The sequence below is a fragment of the Dysidea avara genome, chromosome 11 (genome assembly GCF_963678975.1).
Source record: "Dysidea avara chromosome 11, odDysAvar1.4, whole genome shotgun sequence".
In the NCBI taxonomy this organism is placed as follows: domain Eukaryota; kingdom Metazoa; phylum Porifera; class Demospongiae; order Dictyoceratida; family Dysideidae; genus Dysidea; species Dysidea avara.
In genome coordinates, this window is record NC_089282.1 from 17,637,467 (window position 1) to 17,653,660 (window position 16,194).

The 16,194-nt window shown below is 35.5% G+C and overlaps 1 protein-coding gene across 1 annotated transcript; it reads left to right on the plus strand.

The window, feature by feature from the left end:
• Positions 1 to 4,722: 4,722 nt before the first annotated feature.
• Positions 4,723 to 14,058, plus strand: LOC136238567 (uncharacterized). Its single transcript, XM_066029129.1, has 4 exons — positions 4,723 to 4,874; positions 10,674 to 10,805; positions 11,572 to 11,631; positions 11,913 to 14,058. The coding sequence occupies exons 1-4, from the start codon at positions 4,817 to 4,819 to the stop codon at positions 13,727 to 13,729; spliced, it is 2,067 nt and encodes a 688-aa protein (XP_065885201.1). The 5' UTR covers positions 4,723 to 4,816; the 3' UTR covers positions 13,730 to 14,058.
• Positions 14,059 to 16,194: the final 2,136 nt, after the last annotated feature.

A 16,194-nucleotide genomic window follows, 5' to 3' on the forward strand; every position in this document is an offset into this window, starting at 1 on the left:
GCTCATCTCAAAACTATGAATCTATAATTACTAAACTGAAAAGCACTCATCATTCAGGAAATCAACAACTTGTTGAACTGATACTGTCATTATCACTGTCCCCTAAAGCTGATCTCATTAAACAGAAAACAGTTGCTGCTGTAATTACGAGTATTAGTTTTGGTCAAAGTGATGGTGGATTAGTAAGACTGTGTGATGCTGTGGAGGAATTGTTTGATCATATACATCTGGTCCACCAAAGTCAGTGTGATATGCATAGGTGCACACATGTATGTATTTTAATTTTGTCTTTTGACAGAAATATGTACGTATCAATATACAGCAGTAAAAGAAACTAATACTCTCTAAAAGAGCAGTCATTCTTTGTAGAGGCTTGGTGGTATTGACATGTATAATGTGATGTTACTAATATAACAATTGAACTAATACTGACTATATAGACTGCTGACTGCTCTATTAGAGTATCTCAAGCTTTTTTCTTGGCTGATCTGCTGCTCATGGTCAGTGGAACAGTATAACTATCTTTTAGTACAAGAATACCACTCACTGTATTGCAGCAGTATATAATAATAGCGGCAATATTGACATCGCAATAATATCATTTCAACAAAATTTGCACAGTGCAATAATTGTTTCAGTAACATCACTGTTTTACAATGTCACCAAATTACCACCCCTACTTCTCTGAATGTGGCTTTGACTTTTATAGTTTGAGTAAAATAATACATATAATAGAACTTAATAGCTTATAAATTTTAGTGTTGCTTAAAGGCATAAGAATTAAATGCACTGTTGGCTTTAATGATGATACGAGTCATTTTATGACTCTGTTTGCATCGCACTATAACCTTAGCACTTGTTCACTCATTTATTGAGAATGCTCTACAACATAGAGAGACAGCAGATACTCTGTTCAGGTAGTTGGAATTACCTTGTCATGTACAGTGTAGGTTTTATCAACATGCACTGCTATTAATCACTCATTTATGATGTATTTTGTGGACTCATGAACTGTCATAGCCTTGTGGACTGGGTATGAAAGAGCTAATATTTTTGCAGTTACCTTTGCAATTGAGTTTATCTTATTTGCAATGAATTTGTGAAACTAAATCTGTAGGCTTGATATAGAATTCAACACCTTTGCAAAAGAATTAGTTACAAGCTAAAGGTGGAAGCGTATTGACCTTCAGTAAGTCATTGATGGTAAGTATCCACAACTATGCTATCTGAAGAGTTAGTGGCTTTAAAGCCCAGTCCATGAGTCCAGTGCAGTCCATATGAGTCCAGTGCATGCATCTGCAAAATACACTGACCCCATGATAGCTGTTAAAATGTAGTTATTAAAATAATGCCACTCTCCCAGATACATCACAGCTCAGTAATCATATCACTGCTGGACAGCCTCACCATCTATGCACATGTTCTGGTCCAGCACTAACTAACACCATTCCAACTCCTTCTGCCGTCAGTGTAGCATCCAGTGTTGCAGATGTTACCACAGGTACGTATACAATAGTGTACAAAAATGTGTGCATTTATGAATGAAATTGATCATTGTATATAAAATTGAATACCGTAATTCACTTCTTTTTTTCCGTATGTAAAAATTATACAGATATTTCTTGCACAAAAGTTCTTCCAGGAGATTGAGATACTCTAATAGAGCAGTCATTCACATAAATCATGCAAAACATTTTGCATGAAAATTTTATCATAGAGATACTTTTTGCATGAACATAAAGCAAATTACAGTAGTGATGTTGTATGTACTGTGACTGTGTAGGAAATTTATATCCTAGGAGGGAGCTCAATGCTGCTATAGGCTGTAAAATTCCTTCATCTTCATTGTTGTTCTGTGCATAACACAGCATTACATATAATGTGTGTGAAGGACAGTATGGGAAGTGCCTCTATAATCATGCAATCTAATCATTTTGAATGCAGACGTTTATACTAGTGCAGGGGACACAAAGGAGGACAAAACTCCATGATCCACACATTAAAGCTGCTGCAGTAGGTAAAGCGGTACGTCTTAGACCCAAGCAAAGTTGAGCAGTGAAGAATCAAACCCATAGTGATAATTATTATGTTTGTCTGAACGCATTAGTCAATCAAAAAGCATAAAGCACTTATACCAGTCATAAACATTTTAGAGGGTACATTTGGGTATTCTTCACCCAACCAATAGTACCAAGTTGTCATAACAAAAAATTGCTGGTCAACAATTTTTGGTGGGAAAACGTAAACCTTGTGGATCCCTACTATTAAATACTGCAGTATCTAATGACAAAAAGCTATTATGTATTGACTCCATTGTAGAATCTGCATCATCTTCACATCCTCAAGAAGTAATTCTACTTCCACCCAAATTAGCTGTTAGTAAAGGTATGTTAGGAAAGTAAGAAAAGATACTTATGTAAATATGATATACATAGATTTTGTTCAGCTCAAAACTCACTACAGCACTATAATACAATTGATGCCTTATGACTATGAACAGAGTGTTGGGAAGTTGCAAAATTATATCAGTGATGATCAGATTTGTATGATATTGAGTAGTAGTAATTCCACTACTGCTAATAGGATAATATTGGATTGTCTGATTGAGAGGATGAGCTGTAGAGAAGAAGTACTTGATCTGTGTGATCAGCTGACAAGTATTGCTACATCAGATCAGTTGAAAGCAGTTATACATGAGATAAAATCTGGTGAGAACGTCATGTGTAAAGTTTTGGAATGCTATAGACATTTCAAAATATCTTTGTTATGCTAGGAATTATTCCATTACAAACAATTACTACTAACAACAGTCAAACATTGTCACTTCATTATAGACAAGAGGCTTATGGTGAGCTACACAGTATAGTACCACTATTGTTACTATATATATGGTTGCTACTATTAGATAAAAATTGTATTCTTCATCCAATGACTTTCTCTCGAATCTCATTAGATCCTAATTCAAAAGGTACAGTGAAAAGCTCAGCACAATCAAACTGAATAAATAGCTTGTATGTATATACACTATACATGTACGTAGGTATCTACAGTATTTAGCAATGTCTTACTACATCTACTGATTTAAATTCACCCTATTAGTTAGCCTTGTACACCAGATACACACCACCACAGCTAATTGATACACATGCAGTGTGGACTACTCATGAATTTACTAAATGATTGTGAGAATACAATAATATAATTTATGCCCTTATGCTGTCAGTTTACATGCTTCAGGTAGTTCTAAAAATGAAACATTATGATACTTGGAATCAGGGCCGCCCACAGGGGGGGGGCAACTGGGGCATTTTGCCCCGGGCCCCAGCCTGAAAGGGGCCCCAGGAGGCCCCATGAAGGGCCCCCTGAATACCTGTTTAAAAGATCGATATACTCTAATAGAGCAGTCAGATCTAAATACTCTAATAGAGCAGTCACAGTATTCTTCAGAGGAGCAGTGTAGCAAGCTTATAGATAAGGAGATATGGTTGGTGATGGGTAGTTATTGTCATTGCCAGCAGGTTGTGACCTTTTTTTTTTTTTTTTTTTTTTTTTTGGTCTTCACCTTACAACTTGGGTCAAGGGCCCCACTTTAACTCTTTGCCCTGGGCCCCTTAATTTCTCTGGGCGGCCCTGCTTGGAATGCTCACTAACATTCTTTAAAATTGATGCCCGTAACATCACGTAACCACACAAATTGACTGACATACAGGAGAACTTGTTTGGGTGGCCTGGTTTGACAAAAGCAGCCTTTTAATAGCCTTAACTTTGAGAGATCTCTTAATTTCCTCAGCAAAACACTATCGTCTGTGGAAAGTAAACAGTAATACTTTGTACTAATAGGGAATTATACATAAACTCTCAAAGTGGTACAATTGGAAAGCTATATGGGTCTGTATGGTTTTGTCAGACCAAATCACAAATGTGACTGAATCTGGGAAAACTGGCCTTATTTCCCATGACAGACAGCAGGTTTACCACAAGTATGAAACTACATTAATACACTTTCAAATTTCACTCAGCCAGACCTGTGGTCTGCTTTTGCTGATTGATTTTCCCAAGCCCAGTGGCAAGCCATACTAGTGACTAATGAGCTTGGTGCATGGTAGCCAACAATGGGTATTTCTTTTAAGTGTAGAGTTTGTATGCCTGGATATGGTGGTGGCTTGATAGGAAGGAATATGTCCAACAGCTGCAGCCATATAATCCGGCAACTACAACCACTGGGTGCTATTTTAATAGCACCGGTCAGATTTTCTTTAGCACTTAGCAGCTACCTTTGCTTTGATCCACCCACACACTGGGGTAGAAGTTGGGCAAAGAAATATGCATAGGTACATGTAGTTAATTTGCTATAATTATAGTGTTCTCAATTATTAAGTATCCATGATTACCCCCAACCCTAATTGCAAGGTCAAGTTCAAGTGTATTACATATCGATAGAGCTTTGTAAAAGTACAAAGTTCAACATTCAGCCTTTTAGCATGTTTGAGCCTTTTTTGTCTAACAATTATTTAATATGTATTCATAACCTCATTAATATCACTGTAATCCATTTCAATTTTGTGATTTAGTATAAATTACTACTCATATAGTTTTGCTGGTGATAAAAAAGAACTATCCAAGATTGTGTGGCTGCCTACCACAAGACTACATGAAAACCATTGAAAGAATGAAACGACTACTAGGAATTCCAGAAACTTTGCTAGATGAGTTGACAACTATGTCTACAATTGAAATCATTAATGAAACAATCGTTTCTTCACAAATTATTACAAAGATAAAATGTGACGCAGATTCTTTAGTATTTTGTGATACAATGGAAAAACTGGTTAACTGCACGGCATCAAGGAATTTTCTCAAAATGTTAAGGCACGGTAAGCTTGTGTACATTAATGTGTGTTATAGATAATGATGTAAATCACTTACGCTAAGCAAGAGTTTGCATGTATGTATGTATGTATGTACTGAGGAGAGTAATCTACTCTCATGCATATAAGGGCTTATCATAACAATGTAGCTAGTGAGGTTGTTACCAACCAAGCTAACTTGAGCTTTCAGTGTACCACAAGTGTGCCTTCATGAGTTTAGACAACTGCATAGACATTTCTTGCTACGCTATGGCTGTCCTGAGTGTCATGAGCATGGCATAATGTTAACGGTTCTTGCACTTTATGGTTGCTTGTATGTCACAAACCACAACATATTGTTGTTACGTCATCACTTTGGGATTCGCCCTACTACAGGTGTATTTGAGAGTAGGACACACTCCTCAGTATATGTATATATTATTATGAACTCTTGATTTTGGCTTTTTTGCTGGAAAGTTGTAGCTATACAGTTAACCATCAATATTGAATGTGCATATTATGGAAGGCTACTTGTCAAATCCATTCACATATTAAATTAATTGTGATCCTGTGTTGATCATTTCCAAGTAACACCCATCATATGAAATTTTAGTATTACAAGTGTAAGAAAAAATTATAAATGTTAAATCATAGTAGGGATCATTGTAATAGAAAATACAGAAAAGGCTGGGATTACACCTAACATGCAAATTTAGCTAATCCCTACTATAGCTATCACTATAGTGAGCTAGCTAGCAATAAAGCAACATGGCTAAAGTAGAGATTAATTAAATTTGCACATCACATGTAAACAATCATCCCAGCTTATTTCTGTACTTTTATCAAATAGTATGGTGGTATTGTTTAGTAGGGTTCCTCTTAAAATAAATGGCACCCACCAAAATGCAGCCATTAAACACCATCATAGAAATATCATTTGTGATGAAAGCACAGAAGAATCTTAGTGCATCTATGTAGCATCAAATCCACCATTAAAGCAAGAAAACACAGAAACCAAAATTATATTGATTTTTTTTTAAAAATTGTCAAAACCTGATTTTTTGCTTGCCCTCCTACATACCTGTCTGACCACATTCACAAGGCTAGAGACTAAAGGACTCATTGTACAGCCATTATTTATGCATACTAGCTCACATGTATCTGGCATGTACCTTTGGGGTTCCAATGAGTCTCTGTCCTCTGAGCCTTGCCTTGAATTATGCTGGTCATCTTCTTCTCCACGAAAGGAAACCGTACTCTTCCTTATTAATACTTTCCTTAGAGGAGCATATTTGGATGCCACAAAACTATTTGAAGTGTTTGCGCTACTAGGAAGTTTAATACAAATCAACACTTCATCAGCTTTAATGAATTAGATGTGTACAAAAATCAAGAAATCATAGATCTAAACATGTGCTGTTAAAGGAACTTATGGATATTTGATAAGTTAAAAGTTGACAAACTTGAACTGATTCATCAGATTTGTCAATTGTTTCTTGTCAAAATTTTCTGAGACCATACCTATTTGAAAAGTAGTTGCTCAGATCTTGTTACAAGAAAAATGAGTCAGTTGGTAGGTCGGATAATAAAAAGAAAAAAGCCATTTCATACTGCACTGTCTGTAGGTATATCAAATCACAGGCCACATAACTATTGAAGGGGTATAAACATTAGTGTTGTTTTAGTTAACAAAAACTAAAAGTGGTTTTAGTTAGGGCTCTTACGTTTAGTTAACCGAAACTAAAACTAAAACTTAAGATTTTCTGATATGTCAAAAGACTAAAACTAAAACTAAAAGTGCCTCAATTTTTACACGGAAACTTATACTAAAACTAAAAATATCATTTAATATTTACAAATAATTAAAACTAAAACTAAAAGTACTTACCACCTACAATTATAAAAGTTGTTAATTGTTTATAACTAAAACTAAAAGTAACTTGCTATATTGTTCACTATACACATACTATCTGCCAGTGTATATAAAAGTAGTTAAAAGTGTTTTGCTATATAAAGATATTTAATAATCATCACAAGGGTTTAATGCTAAAAGAGTTACTACTGCAACGTTGTCAAACAGGACGTAGCTAACTTAAACTACCACAGAGTTTAATTATAAGAGTTCTTTTAAAATTAGTGTGCACTGCATGTAATCATGTGCACTGCATGTATTATACTTGTTCTTTGAAAAAAAATCATGTAGGTAAGCTGCTGCATTCATTATTGCATAAATCAAACATGGTGGGTTGAATCAAATTATTGAAGGGTGGTATGCACTGACTGCTAAATTGGTCTTCATATTTACTACAATTATTGTTTTGCACTTGCTACAGCGAATCATTTTGATTTTGGTACCTTAGTACATTTTGTTGATCTTATGCTTGCCATGTCTATCTTGGCACCCTGCATATCTTGTATTTTCAGAATATGTTTTGCCACAACAAACAAGCAAACTTATACTTTTAAATTTGCAGGTGTGTAAGTTTTTATCACTCAATAGTCAATACAATAACACAAACACTGTTTGCCATGTGGCACTTGTCCACCACTGTCTAGTGATGGTGGTTGTTTTGGTAAGTTGTGCAGGGTTCCACAGTTCTCCTATATTTGACGCCAAAGGAATTTCTAACGTCATCTTACCAGTCCTAATGAAACCCTGCACTATCACACCTCAAGCTAACCTTTGAGGTGGAGGCAACTCATGGAATGGGGCAAAAGTCTACCCCATGAGACTCGCATGTGGGTGCATATCCTCCCCCAGCCTGACATGTATCTTATTATTTTTGTTTGTTTTATTATTTGCACTGCTTATATATTCATAATAATAATACATATTTTGAATGTAGTCTCCTAGATCTAGGGGTGGGCTTTGGGCAGGGGCAAATGTTTTCCAACTTTCCATTTGGCCATCTGTGCAGTGTGTACTCTTTTCTGACGCATGCTTTTGAGAGTTATCCTGGAGTTATCCTGATTATAATGCTCACCGTTTCCTGCCTACTTTGCATTGTGGAACCCATTTACCCTATTGCATCTACCTGGTCATCGATTACAAGCTGTCAGTAAGTAACATTATTGCATACCTTGAGGCTCCCTACATTAACCTTGTTTAAACTCCATTTAAATACATCATTGCAACTAACATTTAAACTGACTTATGTATATTTGCATCTAAATCTAAAAGCCATGTGGGTATACTTGCAGTAGTGATATATTTGGCCAGAAAAGACCAAATGATTGTATTTAGTACTATGGTATATGTTTTAAATGGTACTTCATGGATAACTGTAACCATATATAAACCTCTTGAAATCTAAGATCTAAAACTACAACTAAAATGTATTGAAGATGATAACTAAAACTTTAACTAAAATTTTATAAATCTGACATCTTAAACTAAAACTATAACTAAAATATATTAATGATGGTAACTAAAACTAAAACTTCAACTAAAACTTTTTTTCTATTTGCAGCTATAACTAAAACTAAAACTAAAAGTCAAATGCATTACTAAAACAACACTAATAAACATAGCTAGTAGATACATTCATAGCACACTAAACTCTGAAGTTTTGGCATAGCATAAGTTCCCTTTGTCAGGGGGGTGGGGCACTGGCCTAGACGAATGTAAAAATAGGATTTGTATTAAACTATAATGTGCTCTTTCTAAGGAGGTTTATCAAATTTTGCTTTATGAGATTAAAATTAGAGCAACTGACTCAGTGACTATTGTATTAGAGTATCATGATTAAATTCCGCATGTCATGTGATCTGAAGTTTTTTAAAAACCTGTGTAAAATTAAGTTGGTCAGGTCCGAGCAACGACTTTTTTCAAGTAGATATATGGCCTAAGAGGGAATAGAACATCTGTAGCTGCACCTATAAAATGACTGCATGGACCTTGTCTTTAAACGATCAGAACACGCCATACACCCTTAAACAACCAGAGCATGATGACCACACCCCTTAATGATTTAGCTGCAGTCAACTGCAGCTTTGGAGCTTTGGTGCAGAAAAACAATACATGACAACCATTCCTCTTAAGCTCTGCATAGCTCACTCAAAATAAGCAGGGATGTCAAGATACTCTAATAAAGCAGTCGCACCACACATGTAATAATAGTACACTGTACCAAAACAACTAGTGCATTTTAAAAATTTTAAAATGAAGTGATGTTCAACAATAAAAAGTAGTGAAACAAGATATGTGAATGATGGCAGCTATTATTACAACATAGCTTTGTGGGAAAATCCTTACTTTGGAATTATACAGATGGTGTTAACGTGCCAATGTAGGGGATTTTCCCACATAGAGTTATAATTATGCATTATTCATACAACGTGTTTTACTACTTTTTATCATTGGAATCCTAAGTTTTAAATATTGCAATATTATCCCGACACTTGTTTTGTTAATTTTTTTCCACATAGCTACCACATCAGAGGAAAGGATGGTGCCAGATTAACTGAGCCTCTTAACAGTGACGAATGTCTGCATGTTCAATTTGTAGCAAGCAACATTTTTTTTCTGTAATGTTCTGCCTGTTACACAACTATGAAAGAACAGTATAGGCTTGATTTCTTCACTATTTGACAATGCTTAGGCCCAAGAAATGCCTTTTCACCTACCATGGTAGCTAAAATGCATGCATCATTGGCTTACCTTTGTCCCCTTTGTGTTCCATTTCTTTCTAAAATGTACTGATTCATTGGTGGCCTTCATTAGTTAGAATGAAACAGGAATCATCTGTAAATTTCATACCATGCCTTCTACATTCTAAGTAAATATATAGACTGATTGCAGAGGCTAACTGTTGTCAAGTTGTGCTTGTCTGAAGGAATAAGGAAGTTAGTCAGTCAGTCAGTAGCAAATAACTTTAAAAATTCATCGAAGACTTTTCAGGTCGCTCCGAGGATTGCTCTGAAAGTACATTTGGACTTCTAACCAATACTGCCAAGTTGTTATGGAAGAGTAGTGAGGCTGGTTTTTGGGTGATTTTTTGGTGAGCTTCTATAAAGTACTACTGCACTTTATGATAGGAACTATGAGTTTTTGAATGCCACACCATTTGGTGGGTACTTACTAGTTCTTAATGGCATATACTGGTCAACAAGTATAGTAGTTAGAGTCACTTGAAAGGAAGCTATAGCATTATGTTCAGTGTTGGGGCAATTACTTTTAAAAAGTAACTAGTTCATATTACCAAGAGTACATAATATATATATTAAATATATATATTATGAACTCTCGATATTACTTGCAACTGAACTATTTAGTTACAGTTACATATTACCCATAAAATAAAGTAACTATAATAATATTACATATTATATTACTTTGTGTCCACAGTCTTAAGCTGTCACATGTGAAACTACCACCTTATCATGTGACATGATTGTGTTGTTGGACAATGTGCAAATCTTGGTTATAAGTAAGAAGCTGGTGAATAAGCTTCATTCAGTAGGCTTCATTACTTTGTTGTGGCTAGGCATTACTCAGTGGATTAGTAATGAGATTAGTAACTTTGTTACTTGTAGTAATAATACTATGTAACATTAGACTTGTTACAGTAACTATATTACTTAGATAATGCGTTACATTTGTAAGTAAAGTAACTTGAGTTATATTACCTGTTTTTATAGTGTATTTTGTTATATTACTTAGTTACCACAAAAGTAATAATTATTAAGTAACACGTTACCCCAAATACTGATAATGTTTCAGCCTCTCCAAACATATGTGAGCCTAAACCTTTACAGTTAGTGCCTATAATCACAATGTAGTAGTGTTGATGTTCAGTACATAAAAAGCTAATCTTTTATTCCTAGAATTTATTGGAGCTTTAATTCCTACATCTGCAAGAACACTTGTCAATGAGGCAATAACTTCTACTGATACTGCTAAGCTCCAACTAACATCAAGCATGACTAAGGGAACTCAGAAGCCTCCAAAACCTAAAGGTACACATTAAACTGTATGGTATGTATAGTACCCTATTATTGTGTCTACAAGAACTGGAGTAATACTTTCATACATATGTACATATCATTAAGTGTCATTGCTACCTAAACCATGCTTGCTATCATGATAAAACTATATCTAGCTATGGACTTTTGATTATCTGAAGCATGTACAGTGCATGTGATATTAGTTCAATGTCGTTTTGATAGTAGTAAAAGTTCAGAATTGCAAGTTACGTTCTTTTACTGAAAAAAGATGAAAATACACTGAATTGAATAAATCAAACATTAAACAAAGTGAATTTGACTATCACTGCAGAGCCGGTGTTTTATTACCTGTCTGTCTATACATATTGGATTTTCATCAAAGCTATATAATTTACTCACATTTGAGAGCACCATGTGGCTGCTTGTCGAGTTTCCTGCTTAAAAGTGCAACACTTAGAGAGTTAATTGGTGTGGTGGTGTGGTGGGTAATAGCTAAGTTTCAAAATGGAGGCCAGTGATGAAAATTAGAGGCCTATGCAGAGTAGTTAAAGTACAGCAATATGATATTTGGCTAGCTATGCTGGTTTCTGTCAAGTAAGATCCATCTCAAAGCCAGGAACCATCATCTGAAGTCATGACATGCGTACACCTCCAGAAAAGTTGGCTCTCAAAAGCAATCTCATGTACTTTGAGCAAAGTGACTGATTAATTAGAGTAAACTTTGTCAACAAAGCGTATTGTTATTATTTGCTTACAGTGTTGCATTGTTTGTTGATAGTTCTATCACTAAAAGCACTTCGTGACCAAATGAAATATGATCAAGAACGTCTAAGGAATGGTATGGTGAATATCAGTAAGATGTAGTTTGTGTTCTTGTCCATTCCATGCTGTAATTTAGTGTTCCTTAGCCAGGATAATTGGTTAGCTTGTGATCTCATGTATAAAACTAAGGAACTGATTGCTAAATGTCTTTTGGATATACAGTTTTTTCAACATGCATGCATGCACATGTGTTCATTATCAGCATGTATGTACACCATTATGCACTCAGACAATATTTCTTTTAAAACAATTTTTTTTTGTATTTCCTGATTTTAGACAGGTATTTACTATCCACAGGATTCACATATCTCAGTCCTCCACCATTGCCGGTTAACCATGTGTGCCGCCAAAGCTTGCTAGATAAAATGGTTGTAAAATTATTCCAAACTAACTCACCTGGAGTAAGTTTAATGGTTACTGGACCTGGAGGCTTTGGGAAAACTACACTTGCCAAAATGTTGTGTTATCATAATCTTGTACAAGAGACGTTTACAGATGGTTTTATTTTTGTTGAGCTTGGGCCACAGGCTACTGATCCCAGCATGATACTTTGCCAAATGTATCATCTATTAACTGGCCAGAACTTAAGGCAAGGTAGTATCAGTCTGGTTATACAAGAAGTAAACCAAATTACTAGCGCTTTTTTCCATAATGTGCTTGTCATTATTGATGATGTGTGGCATGTTGAAGATGCTAAGCCTATAGTAAAAGCATTCAGTAACTGTAAAATAGTCCTTACAACAAGGATAAATGAAGTTGAGCAATGCATACCCACCAAAGAAACAGTGGTTGTAGGTCCAATGGAGCAAAGTGAAGCCATTTCTTTACTGACCTGTGGAGTGATTGATATCAGTCAACTGTCACAAGAGGATGCAAACCTACTCGATGAACTAGCTCAAGATGTCCACCTGTGGCCACTACTTTTATCACTTGTCAGAGGACATTTATCTGACTGCCTAAAGCGTTCATCTAGTCATGAAGCTATTCAAACCGTACTAGCTAAATTACGTAATAAAGGTCTAAAGTCTTTTGATAAAAACATCATTGAAAACACCTACAGAAGCCGAAAACTTGCTGTTAAGATCTGCATTGAATTCACACTGGACTTGTTAACCAAAGAACTATGTGATAGAATTAAGGTCTTAATGTTATTCACAGGCATTGGCTCTTCTCTGCAAACAGCGGTGCTACGTTTCTTGTGGAAGGTCACAGAGCATGAAGCAAAGGATACCATTGATGTGCTATGGGCCTATGGACTAGTTCACTTCAAGTATGTTACACTATATTGCAACAACAAACAGTCATGTGTAGAAGCTCATGCTGTGATCAGCCAGTTTGTTATTGAAAATATGGAGAGCTTAGAAGCATATAATCTTTCACCATACTGCGGAAATAGTAATACCGTCAATTCAGTTGGCAGAGAATTAGCACTTTCCTTTCAGCGATCATATGGAGTTGATGATGTTTCAACTCTATCAGCAAGAGATTTCTTATTATACAGATTGAGTGATATAGAAAACAATGTGTTGCCTTTATACCTCAGAATGATAAACATGCATACAATATCTGATCCACATTTTGCCATCCTAATACTACAGCGGATAAAGTACTTTCTAAAATTGTTCAATCGTAGCAACTTTCTACTGTATATTGAACAACTTATAGCTGACTACCGTAAAATACTGTATCATTCCTATAAGTTGAGTAGAACATTAAATCAAAAGTTTCAGAAATACCTGATAGAAAAGAATTTTGATGCATTAATCCAAACTGTAAGAGATTATTTGAAAACCTACCCAAGTAGCATCACTGCTGAGAATTCTGTTGAGATGATTACTTCACATGCTAGGCAAGACTACGTTAAAACGCAATGTGAAATGTTACATATAATGACACGCAGATATCATGTGATTAGCACTAAACTTATTCCACGCATAGAATTGCAAATTAAGTTGCATAAACGGATTAGCACATCACTGCTGACAGGTTCGTCTAATATTGAGCAAACGTGTACGTACATTAAGTCAGGAGAATTCTATAAAGAAATAGAGTTGGTGAATGCAGATTCCCTGGCTAAAATAAAGGAGGTTATTCCAAATTTTACAGGTAAATAAGGCTTATTTTTTGCAATATACATACAAGCATTTGAAACTTGATTTACTATACTTCAGGATACTGAATAGCATGATTTTACTGTATGTTTTAAAACACAACAATATTGTAACTGTATACTTACTTTAACACAATTGTACTACTTTTCTTTAAAATGATAGCTGGAAATCAACTGTATTATCACATACATATAATGATTGAATAAATAGTTACACAACTTTTTGTACACTTACTGTAGCTACCATGCATTGTTACACTATATTGTACATAATTATGGTATAGCTAAATCACTAGCAGTAGGGTTGAGCAATATTTCAATATTGTTGCTCAATGTTATCACCTGTGTGTAATGTTATGATGTGTAATACTCAAGAGATATAGAGGGGGCTCTCCACTCTTGGTGCATACCGCATTTCCTGCATAATTGTTACATGAGAAATTGTACTGATAATGCTATAGAAGCTTTGAATTATATATCAGTGTCTTGTTTAAATACTTTAGACACATAACTGTGCACTAAATAACTTTCATAACATTGTTTGTTCAAAAAATACCAGAATTGTGAATGTATGTATCTTGTACCAATGCAATATTTGCAGTACAATGTTAAGCTTTGCTATGACATAGCAATAACAGTTTATAGTATACAACAGTTTATAACTTTACAGTTTTAGTTTATAACAGTTTATTATTAGTACTCTTTTGAAGTGTTGGTACCAATGATCAAGCACTTCCTCTGGTCACTTAGATAGTTGTAGTGACATACTAGACTAACACTGATACCAGGGCCCAGTGCTAGACAGGAGCAAAAAAAAGTCTACTGGCAAATGGCTGCCTCCTATTATATCGTTGATAATCCTTATTTTACATAGTTGGCTACACTGCTTCTCTGAACACTGTAACTGTTTTACATATCAGAGTCATTGATTGCTCTACTAGAGTATCTCGATCTGTTCAGTAATATAGTACAGTGTGCTGACACTCAGGCCTGGCATGGTTTAGTTACACCACTGGTTAGTTGACCATCTTCTTTCAAGTGACAAGACTACAGTAGAACTTACAAATTTGTTCTATTATTCTGCTTCACCCTCTGAAAATCCAGTTACTTTTTGCAACAAAAATAGCCCCTGTATGCACCATATGTTGGAGCCTTCTATACAATTCTTGTACCAATGTGAAGTATCTTGAATGTGTCTGATTCTTCTCCATCAGTGGTTTCAGTACACCAGCACTCTCCACTCTGGGTAAGAATTGACTTCTCTACTGACAGACTCTTCAACAGAACACAATATTTAAATGGCTCCAACACAACACTCCTCCACTATATCCTCAGAGAGGTTCCAGAAAATTCCTACTCCAAGGACCACACATTACATTCAAGCAGCTCAGGAATGCAAACTTATGCACAGCAAAGGGTAATGAAAGCTTTTTAGCACATGCAGCCTGTGATACTCAGTCTAGCCCTCAAAATAATGATCAGTCCAACAGTTAGCTCCTCTCTTCACCTATGCCAGTACGTACATCTTAACATTTCCTTTGTTTGTCCTCAAACTCAACCATATGGTAATGCTTAACTTTCAGGTACACCTGTGTGTTACTCCTTCTAGCAACATGTATTCATCACAGTGAGCTGATTGGATTTGAAAGAGTAAACTAATTTCTCGTACTATATGCTGTACCTTCATTAATAAAGCCACCTTTTTGTTGAAGCCATGGGCCTTATTCATGAGGATTCCTCATACATATTCCTGTTTACTGTCTATATTACTATCAATAGGGAGCCACAAAAAAATCTTGAAGCTTGTTTAGCAGGGAGTTTTGACAGCTGAATACAGTAAAAATCCCAAACCAGGAGGATCCCAGACCAGGAGAGACTTGATTTCTAGATCACCTGTACACCAACTTGTTGTATATTCAAACCCCGGGAAACTATACCTGATGTAAAAAGTCTGAAGTGGAATTGATTACATACAGCCTTAAGATACAAAACTCAACTACTCTAATAGAACAATCACTTTGATGCATGCTTGAATTAGTCTCACCATAGATAGTATATTCTACCATACGTAGAAAATGTATGTCATGGATTGGAACTGTATTACCGTAGACTCCAGTTATTAGGTGCACATGGTTATTAAATGCATATTGCCAGTTAAGCACATATGGTAGACTTGTGCTAGACCCTTGTTTCTTAAGCGCATATGGTTGAAATCGCCTCTGCCACCTCGTACTGCATAGAATTGTTGTCAGAATGAATCAGACATGTCACAGCATACTTGATGCCTCACCAGGCCTGTGTCTAGCAGATACTGCCATCTGTAATAATGATAAGCTGTAACTGCTACCTGACTTCTAAAGATTTCACAACTGAAGCAAACTATTAACTAGTGTTCAAATCACTTGAAAACTAGTGGGCACAACTAATGCCCTACTAGCAGAAATTCCTTACCATAATGTATAAGCGCAT

Coding starts and splice junctions, on each gene's coding strand:
- LOC136238567 (XM_066029129.1), top strand. CDS start 4,817: ATGGAAAAACTGGTTAACTGCACGGCATCAAGGAATTTTCTCAAAATG. Junction 4,875..10,673: donor TCTCAAAATGTTAAGGCACG/GTAAGCTTGTGT, acceptor TTTTATTCCTAG/AATTTATTGGAGCTTTAATT. Junction 11,632..11,912: donor TCAAGAACGTCTAAGGAATG/GTATGGTGAATA, acceptor TACTATCCACAG/GATTCACATATCTCAGTCCT.